We start from the raw sequence: 22,204 nt of genomic DNA, 5'->3' as shown, positions 1-22,204 counted from the left end.
ATTAAAATAATTTTTTTAAAAAAATTTAAATTTTCGTTTTAATTTTTTTTTTTGAATTTTAGGGGTATTTTTGTCATATTGATAAATATAAAGGGGCATTTTGATATTTTTGCTAGCTTTAGGGGGGATATTGACAATATTTTGGTAGTTTGGGTGGTACATTGTTGCAATTGAAAGTTTGGGGGGAACATTATTAATTGGGTGGTAGTTTGAGGAGGGTACGCGGACTTTACCTTAAAAAATAAAAAGATAAAGCAGAACCGCCACTGATAGTGCTCTTAACCTTTCATTGATAATAAAAAAGACCCTCTTATAATTATTTTTAAAAATTAATTTCATATTTATATTTCACAATATTATTACAATAAACCAATATTTGGGCCGCCCGGGTGGTCCGGTCCGTCTGGACCAGTAAATGATACGATACGGTCGGGTCGGATGCCCCGCATTCAGTCCGTAAATGCGTAAAGTAGGCAACAGGTTTAATCCTACCGGACATGGACAAGTCATCCCCAAGCTTTCCTTGGCTTGCTCTCCTAAGTCCTAATCTCTCTCTCTCTCGGTCTATTCTTCTGAGGTCGAAAAATCCCAACCCAATACTCAAACCCTAAAGGCCTCGTCGATTCACAGCGCTCGCGTTGAATGAATGCCTAAGGAGAAGAAGAAAAGGACAAAGTGATGGAGACGCAGTTCAATCACAATCTATTCGAAAGGCGCCCCATTGTCAAGTCCAAGACCCCCGCCGTTAAATGGTTCAAAGAGTGGTAATTTTCTGCATCTTCGTCTTTCTTTTCTGGGTTTATTTTTAGTTTTTGTTTGAATAAAATCTCTGTTCTATTGTATGGGTTTCTACGGCTAAATTGCTGCCATTGTCTGGTTTCTGAGAAAATTATGTTCATTAAAGAAAGAAGAGAAATTAAAAGATTTTTTTTTTTGGATAATATGGCACTGTATTGTTGCCTTTTATTTTGATGATAATGGAAAACTGTGATTACCAGTAGGTGTTAGGCTTAGTCGTGTTGATTTTTTTAGGCTTAAAATAGTGATAATAATGTTTATTTGGTTTAATTATTGTGGTTATTTTGTTTTTTCATGAAAATTGAGGAAAGTATAGTAGGTTTTTTGTTCTTGTTTGGTTTCTTAGAAAGGGAGAATATTTCAGGTGTTTTGAAGGAAGGAAAAGTATTGGAAGTTAAAGCCAAATGTATCAGTAAAGTTGACTATATGTTTTTGTTTTTATGTTGTTCCAGTGATACAAAATGGCAGTTCATGGGGTTAAATTGTGGGTTGATTGATTGGCGGGAATGAGGGAGATAAAATAAAGTAAAATCTTGAATCTTGTTTATTCAAAGACAATAAATAATAAACGCCTAGCCAAAAAGCCTAATAGTTGTCTGATTTGTTGATTTGTGTTTTTTTTTTTTTTTTTTTTTTCCTTTCTCCAATTTTGAAACAATGAAAGATTTCACATTCTAGAGATAGATTAGTATTTATTTATTTATTTTTGGCTTTTTTTTTCATGTGATTTGGTTTGTGTTTTAAGGGAAGTAAATTCACTAGCCTTAAAATTGGCCCAGGAAATCTATTTGACTTTTGTAAATTTGAAGATACAAAATTTCCTTTTAAAAAAAAAATCTCATCATATGTCCTAAGCCACGAAATGGGTAGGTGGAGGGGTATTTGGCAAAGGGGTGATTTGAAGAAGGGATTCACATTTCTGCTTTCTGAATATATGTGAGAACCAATAAGATAACTTAAGAATAAGATATTTTATTATATATTCGAGATTTACATGATTGGTTTGTACCATCTGCTGTTTTCTTATGTGATGCATACTAATGATATGTCTGGTTTTCTTTTTAGGGTTCCCCAAGATGTTGTAGCAACTGGTGGGAAGTGCTCTCTCTTGAAATGGGTCACAGGTGTGTCTTACTTTCTTTTACCTTGTCTGCCTTTTTTTAAAGTTATTTTGCAATTTATCTTCTGGCAGAGGATTTTTCATGCACTTATAGTTGTAGACACTTCTTTTTCTTTTATGTTGTTTTAAACTAAATAAGTTTACATTGAAAGAGTGAAGAAGCATTGCAATTTGGATTTCAGGGGGTGTTTGTTAAACCCCCTCACATTCTCTCACATTCCACCACACTATTCACTTCATTTTTTTCAAAAAAAACATTCTGACTTTTATATCAAATCATTTACTTTTTATTATTATTCAAATAAAAAAATCACTACAAAACAAAATTTTCTACTTTCCAATACCACTTTTTCATTTTCCCATATCAATCATTATTTTCTTTTTTATTTTTTTTCCATGAACAGTGCGGTGTGGTGGGGTGTTGTTTAACAAACACCCCCTCAATTGCCACTTCTGGTGTAGATGCTTCAACATTTAATTTCAGGATAAACATTCACAATTTCTGAATGAGATGAATCTTTTTTTTTTTTTTTTTTTGAAAATTTATTAGAAGGGAAAACAAAGAAATGGTTATGATGCTGGTATATGAATTTAAACGAGTCTGAAGATCAAGCACAAGTGCACATGTTTTAATCCAAAGATGAAGTTCATATTTAATGGTTTATCGTTTTTCTTTTGTCATTTTACTAATGCCTGCCCCCCCCCAAAAAAAAAATAAAAAAATCTACCTGTATCCCTATATTCAATTATATGGCTCAACACTACAATAAGCTTCCAGAAATTCAGTTCACCTGAAAGTTATTGAACTAATCCAAAGTGGAAGTTCAAAAAACTATGTACACCTTTTTTTGTCGTTAAAGCAAGCATTCGAGAAAAGTTAGACATAGAGATAAGGTTAGAAACTTACGTTGGAAGAAAGATTTTAATCCAAGCAAGGATGTTGGGGCTGATCTGGGCTCATATACCCTTTTCAAAATCAAAAGTGAAAAGAGAAGAATAAAGTCAACAGTTCAATAAATTCTGCAAGTTTTCAACCATGTGATTGACTTGCTAACCTCATTACTATTCAAAGTGACTGGCCATATTGATCGTAGCCTTTTATTCATGCCACATATTTGATTTCAGTTAGTTTTTTTTGTTGATTCTGCTAATTGGTGAGAGAAGGTACTTTATGCTTGTGGATTTGAGTTGCACAAGAATTCTTATCAAGATGTTCCTTGTTGGTCACAGCAAATGCCATGAAATATCCTGAGGAGTTAGTTCTGGTATTAGCATAGAATAGATAAAAATTTTCTTTTTATATTTGTTCTTCGTCATAGTATCTTGTGTTGGTATGTGTGTATGCCCCGCAAAAGATTATGCATAGTTTCTAATTCTTTTGTTCCCCGTGTTGACATGTGCTGAATATGAATGGTGGCTGGTGTCTAACCTGAAATCAATTATTGTGCAATATTTATCTAAGGGTTTGTAATCTTTTTGATCAGCAAATGAGTCTGGGGATCCTTATTGGATTATAATAGGATGACTTTGTTGTAGTTCTTTTTTCTTTTTTCCCCTTTTCTATTTTTTTAAATGTCAATAGTTCCTTATTTTTTGTCATGTGAGTTTGGCCTAATTTTTATCTTTGCTATCCTTCTTAGGGGAAACCTTGAACGCCTTGAAAGAGAAGGCAAAAGAGCCAGAGGTACCAGAGCCAGAACCAGAACCGACGACTGAAGTACTTTTCCTTTGCAGCTATGAAGGCTGTGGCAAGACCTTTATTGATGCTGGTGCCTTGAGGAAGCATTCTCACATCCATGGAGAGAGACAATATGTGTGTCACTATGAAGGGTGTGGAAAGGTATTGTTGTGTCCAATGTATTTTCTTTGTTTTTTGTCCATATTTGTTCAGAGTAATGCAGCAAAAGTGTGGGAAGTGGACGTCGGTTTACTGTTTCGAATTGAAATGATATGGAGCAGTGAATTCAGATTCTATGTACACTATGATAAGTTGCATTAGGAATAAAGGAACTGCAAAGTGGGTTTTATCATTGATGATGTAGTACAGGCTTATTTAAACCTCTATGTTAATTTATGTAGTAGACTTCAATCTGAAATTTGAGGTTCTAGGGCTAGGAATTATAGAAGGATTTGCTTAGGTTTTGTAGTTTGTATATGAAAAGATTGGATTTGCAAAACTTCTTTAGTTCATTTCCCTCCATAGATACTATAGAAGGCACGAAGTCACCATGTTCCACACAACAACACTCCTAGTGCTATTGGCAGTCCACCAACAATTTGACCACTCGTCTTGGCATAACCAAAGACAACCCAAACCGACTAAAGAAAACATTCCATATGGCACAGGCAACCTCACAATGGAGAAGAAGATGGTTCACGGATTCCCCATTTTCTTTTACACATGAAACACCAATCAACCATAATAACGTGCCGTTTTCTTAGATTGACCATCGTAAGGATCTTTCCTAGGCTGTTGACCAAGCAGAAAAGGCCACCCTCAGCGGAATCTTACTCTGCCAAACACTCTTTCAAAGGAAACGAAAGCCATCATTACAACTCATGACATTGTAAAAGGATTCAACATCAAACAATCCTCTTTTAGAGGGGACCCACCACATCTTGTCTTTAACTTCCTGTCTTACTTTAACTAAATACAATACCTTGAAGAACGAGGTAAAGACATCCACCTCTCAATCATAAGCTGCTCTAGCAAAGTTTACATTCCACTAAATGGGACCACTAGAAAGCTCCAAGTGAGCCACAACATAAGTACCCTTTGCGCAAGCAATACCATAAAATTTTGGAAATGCTACCTTAAGGGCCATATTCCCACACCATAGGTCATGCCAGAATCTAACTTTGGAGCCATCTCCCATCTCAAATCTAGGATGACTTAAGAACTTCTCCCAACCCCTCCTAATATTCTTTCATAACCCCATCCCATACGACTAGAGAGGCTCATCAGAATACCAACCACCCAATGAACTGCCAAATTTTAAGTCCAGCACCACTCTCTACCAAGTCTCTTTCTCAAGCCTATAGTGTCAAAGCCATTTACTTACCTAATAGAGTATGATTGAACATCATCAGGTGGTTTTGAACCCCAATCCTCCCTCAAATATCGGCGAACAAACCTTGGGACTAGCTTAGCAGGTGATATTTGAACTCTTTGCCTAGCCTACCCCATAGGAAATCACGTTGAAGCTTCTCAATACAGTTAGCAACACCCACAAGGAGAGGAAAGAGAAGATGCCTGATCCCAAAATGCCCATTTGTTTTCTATGATGTAATTATGTGATGAACTTCCACTATTGATTTGCGAACCAGTAGGTATACAGTCATTGAAGAGGTAATCACTTTTCTTTTTCCTTTTTTTCTTCCCAAGGAAAACATTAAGCTCATTGGAAAGGAAAGAGAGAATTATTAATAATGCAATGAGAATTAGGTAATCTTTTGATGTGTAAAATTACGGGAATTTCCTGAGATGGTTGAAGCACACATGAATAAAGCGAACTCAAATTACTCAAAGAAAGAAAGAAGAAAAGAAAACACAGGCATGGTAAGTTTGGAGATATCACTTTCTGAGTTAACCTTGTAGGGTGAAATTGCAAACCAATGTAGATATGGTTGGGTTGTTAGGATGTGATTGAGTCTGGTTAACATCGCATTTCTCAGTAATGTATCCTATTTTTTTTTTTTTAGAACAACTTTTGTTCTGATTTCATGTAGTCTGACTGTTCACCCTCATGCTTCATCACCTGATTTTTTTTTTCTTTGTTACATTTCATTCTATCTTTTCCCATTCCATCGTGATCGTTTAACAATCTTAAAGAATTTGTCTATGTTCCAGAAATTTTTGGATAGTTCGAAATTGAAAAGACACTTTCTCATTCATACTGGAGAAAGAGATTTTGTATGTCCTCATGAAGGCTGTGGTAAGGTGACTAATCTGTCCACTTAGATTCTTCTTGTGCTTTTGATAGGCTCTTTTTTCTTTTATTTCTTGGTGTCTATGGTTGAGTTTGTATGTCAGGATGGGCTGTATATTTTACATGTTTCTTGTTGGGCATATATATATATATATATATACACACACACACACACACACACACACACACACACATACATGCATACACACACACACACACACACAAACATATGTGTGTGTGTGTGTGTGTGTGTATTTTAAGTGCTATTTTGTGCATTGATTGTTCCATGTTATGGCCAAGATCTGTCACAGCTTTGTGGCATTTTGATTTTAGGAGGCAATTTGAAAATATTCTCACTTTATTGGTGGTTTTGTTGAAATTCATTTTCCACAACCAGATTTGTACATCTTTTTATTTATTTTTAACAAAAGATGAAATCTGGATTATATATCAAGATTCAGGACTTAAGTTGATGTAAGACCATGTATTGTATATTGTAGTTTATTTCTTCCTCCTCTCTACTCTAGTGCGTCTGTTGTGCATGTGCCAGTGCACGGATTTATGAGTACTTACAAAGAAAATTGCAGTTGTAGCACCTGCATAAATAAATGTCTCTGGTTCAAGTTGCGTGTGAAAACTAAGACCAGATATGATTCTTTGATGCAAAATAATATTATTCAATGAAGAAAGAATTGTAAGGGCCACAGTCAACCAATTATCGCCTGTATTGTTCTTAGCCTTTTCATCATGGAAGATATGATTTTGTTATGAAATGCTCTGTACCTTTTCGTATTGTGGGACCAGCTCAGATTATAGTCATTTCTACGTTTCTGCTTCAGAAAGCTTTCTTTATGCACTTATTTAGAAGAGAAAAAGGGCTTCCTCTATGTTTGTGTTTGTGTGCAATTTGCGTGTGCGAGTGAGTGTGCTCCCATGTGCACGTGCACATGACATGTTTATTCATGAAATGCAGGCATTTTCTCTGGATTTCAACCTAAGGTCGCACATGAAAACACATTCACAAGAAAACTATCATATATGCCCTTACCCAGATTGTGGAAAGCGATATGCTCATGAGTACAAGCTAAAGAACCACATTGCATCTCACCATGAAAAGGTTGGTTCCACTCCCTAACTATTGCTGTTTCTGACATAATTTTTGTGCTACTTGGTTTTGCAATTGCTTCATTTGATCTAAACATAAAGCATATTTGGTTTTTTAGGGTATACAATTTTTTTGTCTCGTCAAATAAACCTCAGCTTTTCATTGCTAATAATCTTCTATATTTGTTATTGACGTGGATACTATCTCAAATCATTCAACCATGTTTTGATTTCAATTAAGTCCGCTTCATGGATCCTCTGTAACTAATTTGGGCCGACCACATGTATTTTCCCTTCATTTTGCTGTCTAAAATTGCACTCTGTCACCTCCCTTCCTTACTAGTTACTAACATGTTTTGTTCTTTAATATATCTACCTGTCATTTTTAACATTTCCTTTCCCTCATTTCATTCCTCAAATTGAATTAAATCACTTTCTCATCTTCTTCTCTATAGAAACCACTCCTACTTCTAAATGGATGACTTCATTCTTTACTTAACAGTTATTTGACTTTCCATAGAACATTTGAAAAAGTTTAGGAACTTTAGAGGAATGGCCAAAGGGAAGGAAAATCTTCTGCATTTCATATGGACAATAACATTTTATAGATGACATCTTCTGCATCTTCCCATGTTATTTTCTCATCTAAAAAACTGAGACTTGATTGCTCATTTCACCATTAATTTGCAGAGTGTGAGCGTGGAGGTGACAAAATACACCCCCCCTTCAGATAAGCCGAACAAAACTCCCAAGCCTTCTTCTGGGGCTTATGGCTCTGCATCATCTGACCGCCCTTATGCTTGTCCTTACGAAGGGTGTGAAAAGGCCTACATCCATGAATACAAGCTTAAACTCCATTTGAGGGATAGGCATCGTGGCCACGTGTCTGATGAGAATGCAGAGAATGCCGCTGCTAATGCTGATAATGAGATGGATGAAGCCAGTGACCAAGATGCCTATGGTGGAAAACGTGGGAATGGCAAAAATCAGAAACAAAGCAGGCCCAAACCAAACTTGAAATTGCCTACTCCGAAAGTCGCGCAGCGTAAAGGGTCGATTCCATCTTCTATCCCTGTGAGTGTATCGAAAAAACCATGGCCGAGCAAAGAAGAAGCTTACGAGGAAGAAGATAGTGAAGAAACAGAGGAAGATCGTGACAATGTTGAGGATGGTTGGAGGTATGGGGAAAACAATGACGACGATGACGAAGAGACAGAGTTTGAAGACTAGATCTTAATCATGGCACTCTGAATGTAACCCACCTTTTCACCTTCTTTTTCTTTTCTACATATCCCATTAATGTTTGAATTGTCGATGGGCTTAATTACCCATTTTGTATTCCAAGCATATAAAGAAAATAGCAATTCCGATTGAAATTGTCAATAGTTTAATGGTAAGTTTATATTACGTAGAAGTTCCCAGCCCTTCTTTCTCCCTATTCCCCTTTCTCTCAAATTCGCTTATGTTTGATCGCTGGTTATACATGAAACTCTTTGATATTGGAATCAAGTCTAATTTCAGTCGAGGTGTGTCACTTCTGCCTGTAAACAACAGGGATTTACATTTGCATTTGCTTTTGCTTTTGAACAACACTTTTTTTGGACAAAGATTTCCTCGGAACTTGGGTTGAAGGAACTTCGTTCAACTCAATCTAAAAAATTGACACACGTTTCTTAACATGTAAGAAGTACACGTGTTTTTAGTAAAAAAAAAATAATAATTTTGTCTTTATTATTAAAAAAATCATGTGTTTTTCAAACGCTCAAAGGACAAATGTCATTTTTATAAATTAAATTTGAAGCAAACTTGTACCGTTCAAACTGGGTAGTTTTATAGTAATTGAATTATTTGCCATTTCTTTGTACCCCCTTTCCCCCTCTTAACCTTTCAAATATTATGTATAGTTAAGGTCTATTTGATGCCAATTCAACATTGTTGGATTAAAAAAAAAAAAAAAAACAGATAAAAAAATTGCAACTTTGGAAGGAGGCTAATGTAGTAGTTAGTGTTCTATGGATTTTTGAACTACAATTGGACGCATAAAACAAATTGGTGGGAGCACTCTAAAGAAAAAGTACCATCTCTATTCTCCAACAAGGCAATCTCATGCAAGGAAAATGCCAAAGGCCTAATTATTTTGCTCATCTTAGGGCCAACTTTTGCCTTATTTTTTACTTTAAAAAATAACAAAATAAAAAATAAAAAAAGTTTCTGAAGTAATAGTTTTTATTTTTGTTAATTTTTTTTTTGGTATTTTTTAAAAAATAAAAATTTATTTTGCTTCAGAAACCTTTTCCTTATTTTTTAATTTAAAAAATAAAAAAAGTTTCAGAAGCAATAGTTTTTATTTTGGTCCTTCTTTTATTTGGTATTTTTTTTTTTTAAAAAAATACCAAATAAAAGAAGGACCAAAATAAAAATTATTGCTTCAAAAACTTTTTAAATTTTAAATTTTGTTATTTTTTTAAATTAAAAAATAAAATAAAAAAGTTAACCTCAAGTTAAGGCGGTATCATTCCTCCTCCTGCAAAGGGACCATGGGGCTGCCAAATCTTATATGCCACGAGAGCATTCTCTCCCCACATTCCTAAGATTTTTTTTTTTTTTTTTTTAATAGTTTTTAACACCAAAATCTCTTTATGTCTCTCTTGCCTTTTTTTATTCATAAAAATGTTTTCTGTCTCCCTCTCCCTCTTCCTTTCTCTTTCACGACATACCCATAAAAATGCCCGCGAGAATTTCAATAGGATCATTACACTGAGTAATTACTCAGTTCTTTTTTTTTTTTTTTTTTTTAAATGTTCCTAAAAAAATAAGGTAACTTTTTTTTTTTTTTTTTTTTTTTGACATGTCCGTACAAGAGGGGGGAGGAAGATTCGAACTAGTAATCTCCACTTCATTAAGTGTGGTCCTAGCCGATTGAACTACTTTTTGGAGACAAAAAAAAAATGTGACTTTTAAAATCATCATTTGATTAAAATTTAATAGTGATTAGTCACGTCCCCAAGAGGTAGCCCAATCGGTTGGGACCACACATAATGAAGTGGAGGTCACTAGTTCGAATCCCCTTCCCCCTCTTATGCGGACATGTCAAAAAAAAAAAAAAAAATAGTGACTAGTCACAAACTTAATAATAATTATAAAAGTCACATCATTTTCTAAGTGACACAAGAAAAAATATAAGAGTAACTTCTAACATTACTCAATTACGCTGCATATACATAATCGAAGGCGTGCGCACACACACTATAGTAACTATTTAAAAAATACATGAAAATTCTTCAAAATCTTATAGCATCATAAAGCCAAGGAATTCTAAAATCCAAATTGCACACCAAGATTGGATCTACCGGTAAGAAAAAAAAAAAAAAAAATCTACATGTATAGTTAACATAAAAAAAAAAAAGAAAAAAAAAAAGGAGAAAAGTCTAATATCCCTAATCATTTAACTGACAATATCCTCTTTTAAATTTTAAATTATGATAATGTCTCTATAAACTTGTTAATTTCTCCCTAAAACCAACGAAAAAACAAAAATAACCTTACAAAATTTTCAATAAGACAAAAGCACCCAATACATTTGGAAAAAGTACAAAAAAAAAAAAGAAAAAAAAGAAGAGAAATAAAATCTATAATTAAAAACTATATTTTTTTTTTTTAAAAAAAAAAATCTTAGGGGTGCCCAAGCAACTCTTCAACCAAACCACACCCAAGGCCATTAGGATGGTTTCGTCGGCCCCTCTCACCGGCCACTATTTTTTTTTTTAAATTTTTTAAAAAGATTTTTTTATCATGGGTATTTTTGTCTAGGAAATCGATAATTTTTTATAATTTGTGAAAATATTATTAATTAGATAGCAGTTTGAGATGAATATATAAACTTTTCTAAAATGTGAACTAACAATTTCTTGTAAATTTCTAAATTATAAAATTTAAGCTATTTTTAAGTATCAAAATATTTAAAAAATATTATTTATTAAAAATATGGCATATTACTGTTAATAATTGACTATATTTTCATTAGCTTCTTACTCTCTATGTTGTAAAAAAATTTGAGGAAAAAACTGACTTTTGATTTTAAGAAGAATAAGCATTTCTTCAAAAGTGAAGAATTTTTTTGGAAGGAAAATTCTTTACGTATGCCTCGATAACATGCAACTTTTTTAATATGTGGCATTTTTCAAGCGTTTTGATGCTTAAAAACGCCTAAATTTTAAAATTTGAGAATCTATAATTTTTTAAAAAAATGTAGGGAATTCTAATCAGTATCAGAATGAATAATCTCTTATTAAAAAAAAAAGAATTAAATGCATAATTTTTAATACTAAACTACAATTTTAAATACCAAATTATTATTTTGTCAAATGCTTAACCGAGTCTTTAAAAATTACGTTTTTAAATTACATTTTTTGAAATCTCATAACCAAACAGACCTAAAAGAAAAAAAGGTAATAAAAATCGAATATCTTCAAAATAGAAACGAAGAAAAGAAAGAAATATATATATTGTTAATAAAATAATCCCTACAGAAACAGAGGCGAAGCTAGTGAGAGCTTCGGCCAGAGAGAGAAGTGAGAGGGAGACAGAGGGAGAGGTTAGGCTCTATCAATGGCTGCGTCGGCTTCCACAACATCGTCTCTGTCAGAGGAGGAGCTGACGCTCATAGTGAAGTGGAGCGGGAAGGAGTACACGGTGCGACTGTGTGGGGACGACTCGGTGGGTGAGTTGAAGCGTCGAATCTGCGAGGTCACCACCGTGTTGCCAAAGCGGCAGAAGCTTCTGTACCCCAAAGTCCTTGGATCCAAACTCGCCGATGACTCCGTCTTGCTCTCTCAACTCCCGCTCAAGGCCTCCCTCAAGATGACCATGATTGGGTATTACAATCTCTATTTGTGTGCGTTTTGTTTGTGTTCTTGTTAATTTGGTTTGTTTACTCTATTTTGTTGTTGTTGATAAATTTCAAGTCGAAATTTTGTAGATGCTGAACAAAAATTGAAAACAGAAAAGTGTTTGATAATGGGTTTCTTTTACTGGCCCTCTTCAAGCACACTCATGGTTAATTTAGCTGGCATTTTTAATGGGATTTGTTTGCTATTAGAATTGGGCAACTTACAGTTTTATGTTAAGGGGAAGTGGAGGACCATTATATGGGTTACTAAAATTTGTACTTTGTTATGGTATTCGGGATATGATTATAGTCATCACACTTTGATTTAGGTTTTTCTCTTCATTGGACTGAGGAATTTCACCCTTTTTGTAACACTTCCTAAAAAATGAAAGTTGAAGTACGTTTCTGCAGGAAGATTTAAGCCGACCATATTCTCACACGCACTCATACTTAAAATTGTTTTCTGTCAAAATTGAATCTCCGTTGCAAGAGGCTTTTAGTGGATAAAGGGGTGCAACTCAAGGAAATTTGACTAAAAGCGTTTTGTTTTCTAGGTATTTTTATGTTTAATGGTTGTGAATATAACACCCGTTCAAGTTTTTATGCGAGAGCTACTAACTCAAGGGTGCTACATCTTCTGCCTCAGGTAATGTTCTTGTAGACTCATGTCATGTGCAGATGAATTTGGTAGACTTCATGAAAGTGGTGGGGCTGTGATGCTTGATTGGTGCATATTTTTTGTTTTTGTTTCCGACACTATATTAGAAGATAACATTTTTTTTTTCGTCTGTCAAAATTTCTCCTTGTTGATTTCCTGAATAGTAGTTCAAAATTAAGGTGCCACTAAATTTGAAATGGGAAATAAAGTAATAACATGTATAATTGTTGTTGATGAGCTGTTCATTCAAGTGCTGGATACTGAGATTTACCGTGTCTTTTGAATTTTTGAACTTATTACTTTGAATTGATACTGAGCTCAATTGAATCTCCAGTACTGTTGAAGATGATCTAATTGTAGAGGAAACGGACTCTCCTGAGGTTATTGATGATTTTGAACTTAGGAATGATGAAGCTGTTAGCATTCACATTAAAGATAAAGAAGTGAATAAGCAAAAATTGAGGAGACGTATAGATCAATACAAGGTCAGTTATTTTTACTTATTTTTTTGGTCTTTTATGTAATTGTGGAAGTTTTAGAATTTTTTTGAGCTATTCGAACTTGTAGGCCACATGCAACAAAATCCTGAAACCGAAGGAATAAGTGCTACTTTGAACAATTGACTTTGCTTACATGCTTTTCTATATGACATATCATGATGCTTGAGTTGAAATGTAGAATTTGATTGTTAGCTTTTAGCAAATACGAGGATAAAACTAGTTCCCTTGCATGCATTTGCTATCACAGTGTGCAGTTGTAACATCATATTGACAAGGGCTCATTAATGTTTGTGCATTATTTATCAAAGAAGAATCAAGACTTCCATGATAAAGGATCATTCCTGGACCAATAGTTTAATCGGAGATACTTGCTGCTAAAGAGTCATTATTGACTTCTGTCCTTTACCATGCATGATTGGTGGTTTAATTACCTTCTTTTTTTCTATTGGGTTGTATTGTTTTCTTTTCTGTTTTTTTGGGGGGGAGGGGGGGTGTTTGAGGCAATGGAGCTTCTTGTGTAAACAGTCGTTGTTGACATATGTACCTCCTGGGGGTGTGGCAGTGGTGCTTCTTGTGTAAAGAATCATCTAATAGTTGACTTATGTCCCCCCAAACAACACCTAAAGAACGAATGATATAAAAGACATTGAGTAGGCAAAACAGATGACATTGGGAACATGTCATCTAATTCTGTAGCCATCTTTGATTCCTTGTACCCTTGAATTATGCTGTATTATTAAGTAAATTTTTCTTAAATAACCTTCTAAGAGTGCGGTATGAAATATGAAAAAAAAGGCTCTATGTTATACCCCCTGTCATTGAGCTGAACTGGGTTTCAAATAGTTCTGTTTTTATATCCTATACAGCTCTCTTCTGAAGTTCCCTACCATTTGTAAATGAGCCTCCCTCACTCTATTGATCAGCTGTAGGCATCTTGTCTTTCTTGGTTAACTAAGAACATTTCTCACTGGGATCCTTTCATTGATCAACCAAGTACGTGCTTGGAGGGGAGCCATGATGTATATGCTGACAGTGTTGCTATTACTAAGAGCTTAAAGGTGCCATCCCGCATTTACATTAACCATTAACAGAAACTATTGGGCCATAGATGGAATTGGTAATCAAGTTTTGGTTGTTAGTTTTCAACCAGCCTTAAACTGCTGGCATCACTAATGCTTTATAGCCACTCATCCTAACTACCGAGATAAGCCTCTTACGCACCATCATGCCTAGACTGCCAATTCTATTACTGGATATTGTGACTTGTTGTCTTTTATTTTCTTTAGCCTTAACTGGTTAGGTAGACAACCACATCAGGTTGCTTGGGGCCCATTGCCTCTGGTACTCTGTGTATTTCTTCTCTTTGTTTGGGTAACATATAGAGGGTAATCTAAAATTTTCAAGATCATTCAGTTGTTTATGGTGAGTGCCTAGCAAAGTTCTCTACAAATTTTTCCAAATTCTTTATATATATATATATATATATATATATATCAAACTAATCAGGTGTGGTTTTGTGGAGAAATTGAGGGATTGGATAGGGCATTGTATTTCTATGTTGTGGCTTTCCATAGTTATTAATAGTTCACTGTTTGGATTCTTTAGTAATTCTTGTGGATTGAGACGGGGATTCAATGTGGGAATTGTTTTCAATATTTGTTGGATACAAGGTGGGTGATGGGTCAAAAGTCAGGTTTTGGTATGGGGAACAACCTTTGAAGATATCTTATCTGGAATTGTTTAGCATTGCACGTTCTGAGGATGTGTGGGTAGCTGAGCATATGCTGCTTAGAAATGGGAATATTCAATGGAATATGTTTTTTACCAGACCCATACTTGATTGGGAGGTGGATTTGGTCTCCTCTTTCTTTGAGATGTATTCTCTCAAAGTAAGACAAGGAGATGTAGACAAAATATGTTGGATCCCTTCTAAGAAGAGCAAGTTTGAAGTGAGGTCATATTATCAAGTGTTAACCATACCTATTGGTTTTCCTTTTCCATTTAGAGATATTTGGAGAGTTAAGGCTCATTCGAGAGTGGCGTTCTTTATATGGTCGCCAGCATTAGGAAAAATATTGACTTTGAATAACCTGAGGAAGATGAATGTTATTGTGGTAGAGTGTTGTTGTATGTGCAAGAAGAGTGAGGAGTTCATTGATCACCTTTTTCTTCATTGTGAAGTAGCAAGAAATTTATGGAATTTGCTTTTAAATTTGTTTGGTGTTTGGGTTATTCCTAGAAGGGTGAGTGAGTTGTCGCCTATCAGTGAGTTGGGGAGGGCAGGTGGGACATCGTAACATTTTGGAAGTTTGGCGGTTGGCCCCATTGTGTTTAATGTGGTGTATTCTGAGAGAGTGGCATGCAAGGAGCTTTGAAGATTGAGGTACTTCGGTGGTAGAACTGAAAAAGATTGTTATGTTCCGTTTCTTTTACATGTGGATAGCAGGGCATGATAATTTCCTTTTTTTTTTTTTTTTTCCAGATTTCATATTTTTAGGACTTTTGTTCTTTTTTTCCTTAATAGGAGTTTCTCTTGTATACTTTACTAGGGTTACTCCTCTTTGCGCTTTTTTAATGAGATTGAATTACTTATCCGAAAATGTATCAAACTAATCATTTTTATTAGTTAAATCTCATCTAGGGAACCTATTATAACAAATTGTTAGATTTTATTTTGCTACTTTATGTAATTTTTGAAGAGGAAAAAAATGCAAAAATAATTGGAGGGGAGAGTTAAGCAAAGGTGTAGATTAGGACTGCAAACAGGCCTAGCCAAATATCAGGATACTTAAGCTTAGGTAGGCGATCTAGAGGTGTGCTCTAGCTTTGCCATGAGTTTGACTTAGCAAGGAATCACTGTTCCAGCTTGGCTTGCAGCTGGATGACAAGCTCATTAGCAGCTTAACCCTGGGTCATGAACTCCACTCTAACTAAAAAGCTCTTTTTTTTTTCCCCCTAAGTTTTAGACTTTCAAAAGTTAGGCAGAAATCAGAGAAACCAGAGGTGCCTGGTATCACAAGATGGACCTGAACTCTAGGCTCAAGCTAAAATTTTTTGGGCTTTGCTTAGTCAACAAATGAGCCTGAACTCTAGTTTCGAACTCAGTTCATTCAATTCGAGAGCAAGCTGGAACCACAGTAGGTTGCAAATGGCTTGGCTTTATTGGTTCCTTGGGAAGAGACTCAAAATTCTCCTCTTCAATCATGTATCTTAGATCCTGTATTTTGAAGGTATTACTGGGGAAATAAGCTGCATGATGAATGAGAGAGCATTTACTCATCTCTGGGTCATTATGAAGTAGGGATGATCTTTTGCGTTGTTTAAGGATGCCTTGCTCTTCCTCGTTTAATTATTCCATAAATAGGTTAATTACAAAAGACATAAGCCCCAGCCAAAGAGTATGCAAGTAAGATTGAATAAAAGAAGAATGATACTGAGTAATTTGAGTATTGGCATATTGCTCCGAGTGTTTCCATATGAAAAATTGAAACGATGTGATTTCTTTTGTTGACTATTATGCATTGTCATTAACAACGTTTTCACGAGCAATTCTCATATCCATATTTTACCACCTGTAGTAGTCCTCTCATAGGATACTGTAGCATGTAATGGACTACATGCATTTTTTGTGTTGGTAGAGAGGGAGGCATGTTTATAACTGACTATTGTTGATACTCTACATTGCATGCATATTTAAACATAGTAAAAGACATGTAGAGAAGACAGGCCTGCTTGACACTTCTTTGGCAAACCTCGTTGATGATGTTACTTGCTCATGCATTCTATTGTAGATTGAACTAAAGAATCCATGTCGTGAAGGAAAAAAGCTGCTTGTTCTAGATATTGATTATACTTTATTTGATCACCGATCAACAGCAGAGAACCCACTTGAACTTATGCGGCCTTGTAAGTGGTCTGTTCTTTGCATGTTTTTAATTTTTATTTGCGTCTTTAACTGCAAGTTAATTCTGACATTTTTGTGTACAGATCTGCATGAGTTTCTTACAGCTGTTTATGCAGAGTACGATATCATGATATGGTCAGCAACCAGGTCAGACTTTCACTTGGCACCCCCCTGGCCCCCAAAATTCTTGTATTAAGATAATGCCATCGAAGGAGCAAAGATCAATCTCTCATAACTGATTTTTGCAATCTCTTTCTACTTAAAGGATTTGGTATCTGGAATTGTCTTTTTCCTGGCCTTAATGTAGAAAGATATTACTGCTGAAAGTGCCTAAGATTAGGAGGCTTTCTTATTAAATTTTTGAAAGTTGTCATGATTATACGTGAAATTAAATGTATTGAGTTATTTTCTTAGGCAATTTGGTAGATGAAACTATTGCTAAATATATATATATATATATCCTTTCTACAGCATCAAGTGGGTTGAATTAAAAATGGGACAGCTCGGGGTACTCAGCAATCCTAACTACAAAATCACAGCTCTTCTGGACCACTTAGCAATGATCACAGTGCAATCAGATACCCGCGGAATCTTTGATTGCAAGCCACTGGGCTTGATTTGGGCTCAATTCCCTGAGGTATAGGCATCAGATAATACTTTTAATTATTCGCATTTGCGTCCTTTTCTATATCATTTAAAGGTTATTGGGACTTTCATAAAATTGTATCACAAGAGAAAGATGAAGAGAATGAGAAGAGTTTCCATGGAAAGTTGCTTGCATACATACACACTAGGAAATTACCCCTGAAAAATACTCAACTCTCTTAACACTGCCTCTGAAACTGGAGCGCAGATGTCCATCATGCCCAGCTTGTTGTCGAGATTTGAAAAATGATTCTTGCTTAATACTTTTGTGGAACCTCTCTCAACCGATCAAATGACATAATATAGGGTGTAGCAATTGCTTTCTCATTATTATGTATCATACAAAATGATGATCAATTTCAATGTTTGGATCTCTCTTGGTTACTATATTAATTGCTGCTTTATTATCACAAAACATCTTCATGGGCTTGTTATTAGAAAAGCCTCCAAGAAAGATATCACCTATTGTATGGGTCATGTTCCAAAGTACTCTACTTCTGCACTAGATTGCGAGTTTGGACAGCTCAGTGCATATCTATGGTGCGCTTCTCTGTATTGATTACTGGTACTTCATCTGGCTTCTTGAATAGTTCCTATGGAACTGAAACAAGAGGATCCATTATGCCCAGTTTCTTGTTTGCTGTTGTCATTGAGGGATTGTGTAGAATGTTGGCTGCCATGATGTATGGGGGCCCTTATCAGGCTTTTTAGTGGAGTCAAAGGAGTAACGATGTTGTTTGTCTCCTTAAATAATTTCAGTTTCATCATTGTGAAGGATGGCACCATTTTTTTATTTTTCTTCACTTTGTCAAACACGTTTTGGGAAATCCTCGTTCCTGGTTTTGTATGGTTGATTGGATGGCATGGGTTGAGGTTGTTGGTGAGGTCTGTAGTGTTTGCGTGGGTTAGACTTTATTGGGTCTGGGAGTGTGTTGAAGGTGCATGGGGAGGTTCTTCTTAGTAGAAGCGAAATCCTTTGGATTCATCATCAAGCTTGGGGTAACTCCCTTAGGGTGAGAATAGCAGATGAGGGAAAGGGTACCTAAGCTCAATCTTTATGGGGAGAGAGGGAGGCATTGTGGAGAGCAGTGGTGGAAGCGAAATATGAGAGCTTGTGTGGTGGGTGGTGCTCCAACGCAATGCATGGGTCCCATAGGGTGGGGGTATGGAAAAACATTAGGAGGGAGGAGAGGGGATTTCTCCAAATTAGTGAGATTTGAGGTGGGAGACCGGTTTAGGGTTCAATTTTGGCATGACGTGTGGATTGGAGATAAGACCTTGAAGGAAGCCTTCCTAGTGTTGCTTAGCATAGCATGCTCTAAGGAGGCCTTGGTTTTAATCCATTTGTAGTTTTCGAATGACACTTGTTAGTGGAACGTTACATTCATCAAAGCCGTGCATGATTGGGAGATGGAGTTGGTTACCTCTTTCTTTGACCTTTTGTACTCTATTAGGCTAAGACGATAAGACGACGATAGGATTTGTTGGACCCCCTCCAAAGTGCGGATATTCAAGGTTAGATCTTTTTATCAGGCGTTTAGTTACCCCGTTGGCTTTTCTTTTCCTTGGAGAAGCAAGGCACCTTCAAGGGTGGCTTTCTTTGTTTTGACAGCTGCGTTAAGGAGAATCTTGGCCCTGGATAATCTAAGAAAAAGACAAGTCATAGTAATAGACTGGTATTGCATGTGTAAGAAAAGTGGGGAATCCATTGATCATCTGTTGTTCCATTGCGAAATACCTAAGGACTTGTGCACTTTGATTTTTTCCTTTTTTTGGGATAGAGTGGGTAATCCCACAACGGGTGGTGAAGTTTTTGGTGAGTTGGAGAGGGTAGTTTGGTAGTCACCACAATTTAGAAGCCTGGAACCCCTTTGTGTGATGTGATGCATCTAGAAAAAACATAACTCCCGAAACTTTGAAGATTGTGTGAGAACAGTGGCAAAGTTAAAAGATTTTACTTTCAAAACCCTTTTATGGGTGGATAATTGCTACAAGTAGTTCTCAGTTTTCTAAATTTTTGGAATTTTTAGATTTGTTTTCTTTCTCCTCTCCTAAGCAGGTGTCTTTCTTGTATGCTCTTTGTGTACTTGAGTTGTGCTCTTTGCGCTCTCTAATAAGATTGAATTACTTATTTAAAAAAAAAATTACAAAGTTATCTACAAAGATAACAACAAGAACAAAACACCCTAGAAGCACCTATGAATGATTGGAAACTGTCCTTCTCTATCCCATAACCTGTTACCACTGGATTGAACTTATCAAACCAAACCCTAGGAGATTGATATTCACGATATAGCAGGGAAAAGAGAACTGATATAACATTTTAATCTTTATGAAATCCTTAAAATATTTTATGCATGCTACCAAATGTAATTGGGAAAAAAAAGCATTCACTTATAATCAATAATAATAGAACATAAAACCACTGCTTTGTATTAAATACTATGTTGAATGTGGAGTAGTTGCTTTTTCTGTGGGTTCCAATTATGACCTAGTTGACAAATTGGTTGTTTCTGTTCCATTTCAGTTCTACAGTTCAAAGAACACTATAATGTTTGATGATTTGCGAAGAAATTTTGTGATGAACCCACAAAATGGTTTGACAATCAAGCCATTCAGGAAGGCTCATTCAAATCGAGACAACGATCAGGAGCTTGTGAAGCTTACCCAATACTTGCTGGCCATTGCAGAACTTGAGGACCTTAGCTCCCTTAATCATAATTATTGGGAGGGGTTCTCAGAGGACAATGTCAAAAGACGCCGCCATGTATGATGGTCATCGGGAAGCCTTGAAGTTACAGTGTGTTGCTTGTATCCACTTTTGAGGTACTTATGTTATTAGTATAATTCCAGTTCGTATCTGCCAAACATTGCCATTATAGCTTCCAAGTATGAGTTGGCATATTGTGTAATAGTGAGAAATTTTAAGACAAAAATAGTTTATCTGATCTATAGAGCCCTTTTTTTTTCTTTTCTTTTGGCAACATGTAACTTATTAGAAAAAAAAAAGAGAAAAAGTTATAAGGTTGATTATCTGTATGCATATGAAATGTTATAAAAAAAAAAAAAATAGTTGTCATATATATATACTATGCTCTATAGTTTTGGAATAATTTTTTTAATCTTTAAGTTCTTTTCCCAGTTGCTATTATGAAAGCAAACGTTATTAGGCAAGAATCAGAAGATAGATAGATATCACAATGTATTTGCCCACCCTCCAACTTTCAATTGAAGCCCTTTTCCCATTAACCTGCGCCCCTGTACCCTTCCCCATTTTGCATAGATATTGTGTGGATGTAGTACTTGTACATACGAGGGATGCGGGGAAGATAGAGTATCACGTAAAAATAATGTTATTTAATTCTTATCAAAAAAAAAAAAAAAGTTATTTAATAGACTGTTATACGATTGTTATATATTTGGGATGTCATGGCAGTTAATTATTTTTTTTACTAGTGTTGATTCAATGGTTGATCTTCATAGTCACACCACTTCAGTTGTATGATAATAGTATAACAGTTTATTAAATAGTGTTTATTGACGTAAGGAACATCTATAGTTACCTCAGTTCGCCTTGCAGGGAGGAGCTCCACTTATAAAAGAAGGGAGGGGGTTGTCAGAATGTCGCCTGTTCAGAGGCTAAGGGCCCTTCGGTGCCCAAGCCAGAGAAAACCCTAGTTGAGAGAATAAATCTAGTAAAAAGGGGTAAGAGAGTTCATTGGGCGTGGTAGTAAGTGAGATATATATAGGAGAGTGCCTGGAATTCTAGACCAGGAAAGGGGATTGCCTCTAGCTCATCCTGGGGAAAAGAGGGTGCACCCAGCTGTTGGTCTTGGGTCTAGTGTGGGCTTAGACATATATGTATCATTTTAGGTCTCTTTGGGTTTTCTTAGTAGTCTTGGTATGTGACATGAAACTCAAGCATTACTGATTACTCATCAGGTAATTTACCTTAAACCCAATTTCAAAATGAACCAGTGCATGAACCATAGCAAACGCAGCACCATAAAAAACAGAAAGAAAGATAAAATGGGTAGCTCTCTCCCTTTTAAGACCTTTTGGAGAAAATAAATTGATTTAATTAGTTGCTGAAGAATTATAACTTGTGGTAGAGGCGATCTTTATATAGATTAAAACATTTTTTTAAAAAAACAATAAGATCAATATTCCTCATTTTATTACAATTCTTCTATAATTTTGGGCCCAAAAAATAGGTTTACAATGGAAAAAGATATATGCCAACTTCAACAAGGCCAGCTTCTCAAGAGCTTGGTGTACATGTACAAATAAAAAACCGAAGTACTAGTAAATGAGCATTGCTCTAAAGCAGTAAATATATACAAATAAGATTTGATAACATTTATTTACACCATCCATACCCTATTTGATATGCTATAAAAGCCTACTTTTTTGGCGTAAAAAGACTAATAAATTTTATTTAGGAAACAAATTTATCACTTTACATTCCAACACAAAATGCTACTATACAGTTATAAATATTGGAGACAAGTGAAGTGATAAGAATTTACAATATGAAGTGCTACTATTTACAACTATCTACTTACACACAAAAAAAAAAAAAAAAAAATAATAATAATAATAATAAATTTGTTTATCCCAAAATTTAAGTAAAACCCCATGACCCTTGTTGATGTAGA

The 22,204-nt window shown here is 35.3% G+C and overlaps 2 protein-coding genes across 3 annotated transcripts; both read left to right on the top strand.

The window, feature by feature from the left end:
- The first annotated feature begins 504 nt into the window (after positions 1-504).
- On the top strand, positions 505-8,336 carry LOC132167185 (zinc finger transcription factor YY1). 2 transcript variants are annotated; one of them, XM_059578091.1, is made up of 6 exons: positions 505-764; positions 1,864-1,922; positions 3,559-3,758; positions 5,769-5,858; positions 6,821-6,964; positions 7,642-8,336. In XM_059578091.1, the coding sequence occupies exons 1-6, from the start codon at positions 679-681 to the stop codon at positions 8,179-8,181; spliced, it is 1,119 nt and encodes a 372-aa protein (XP_059434074.1). In that variant the 5' UTR covers positions 505-678; the 3' UTR covers positions 8,182-8,336. The 2 variants fall into 2 exon arrangements, with proteins under 2 accessions (XP_059434074.1, XP_059434075.1); XM_059578092.1 differs by lacking the exon at positions 5,769-5,858.
- Positions 8,337-11,465: 3,129 nt separating this feature from the next.
- LOC132189148 (ubiquitin-like domain-containing CTD phosphatase) lies at positions 11,466-20,516 on the top strand. Its single transcript, XM_059603711.1, has 6 exons — positions 11,466-11,825; positions 12,832-12,982; positions 16,789-16,903; positions 16,985-17,048; positions 17,373-17,538; positions 20,074-20,516. The coding sequence occupies exons 1-6, from the start codon at positions 11,560-11,562 to the stop codon at positions 20,317-20,319; spliced, it is 1,008 nt and encodes a 335-aa protein (XP_059459694.1). The 5' UTR covers positions 11,466-11,559; the 3' UTR covers positions 20,320-20,516.
- The last annotated feature ends 1,688 nt before the right edge of the window (positions 20,517-22,204 follow it).

The sequence above is a fragment of the Corylus avellana genome, chromosome ca1 (genome assembly GCF_901000735.1).
Source record: "Corylus avellana chromosome ca1, CavTom2PMs-1.0".
Classification (NCBI taxonomy): domain Eukaryota; kingdom Viridiplantae; phylum Streptophyta; class Magnoliopsida; order Fagales; family Betulaceae; genus Corylus; species Corylus avellana.
The sequence above is the reverse complement of the archived record's forward strand: the minus strand, read 5'-3'. Positions and strand labels throughout refer to the sequence as shown.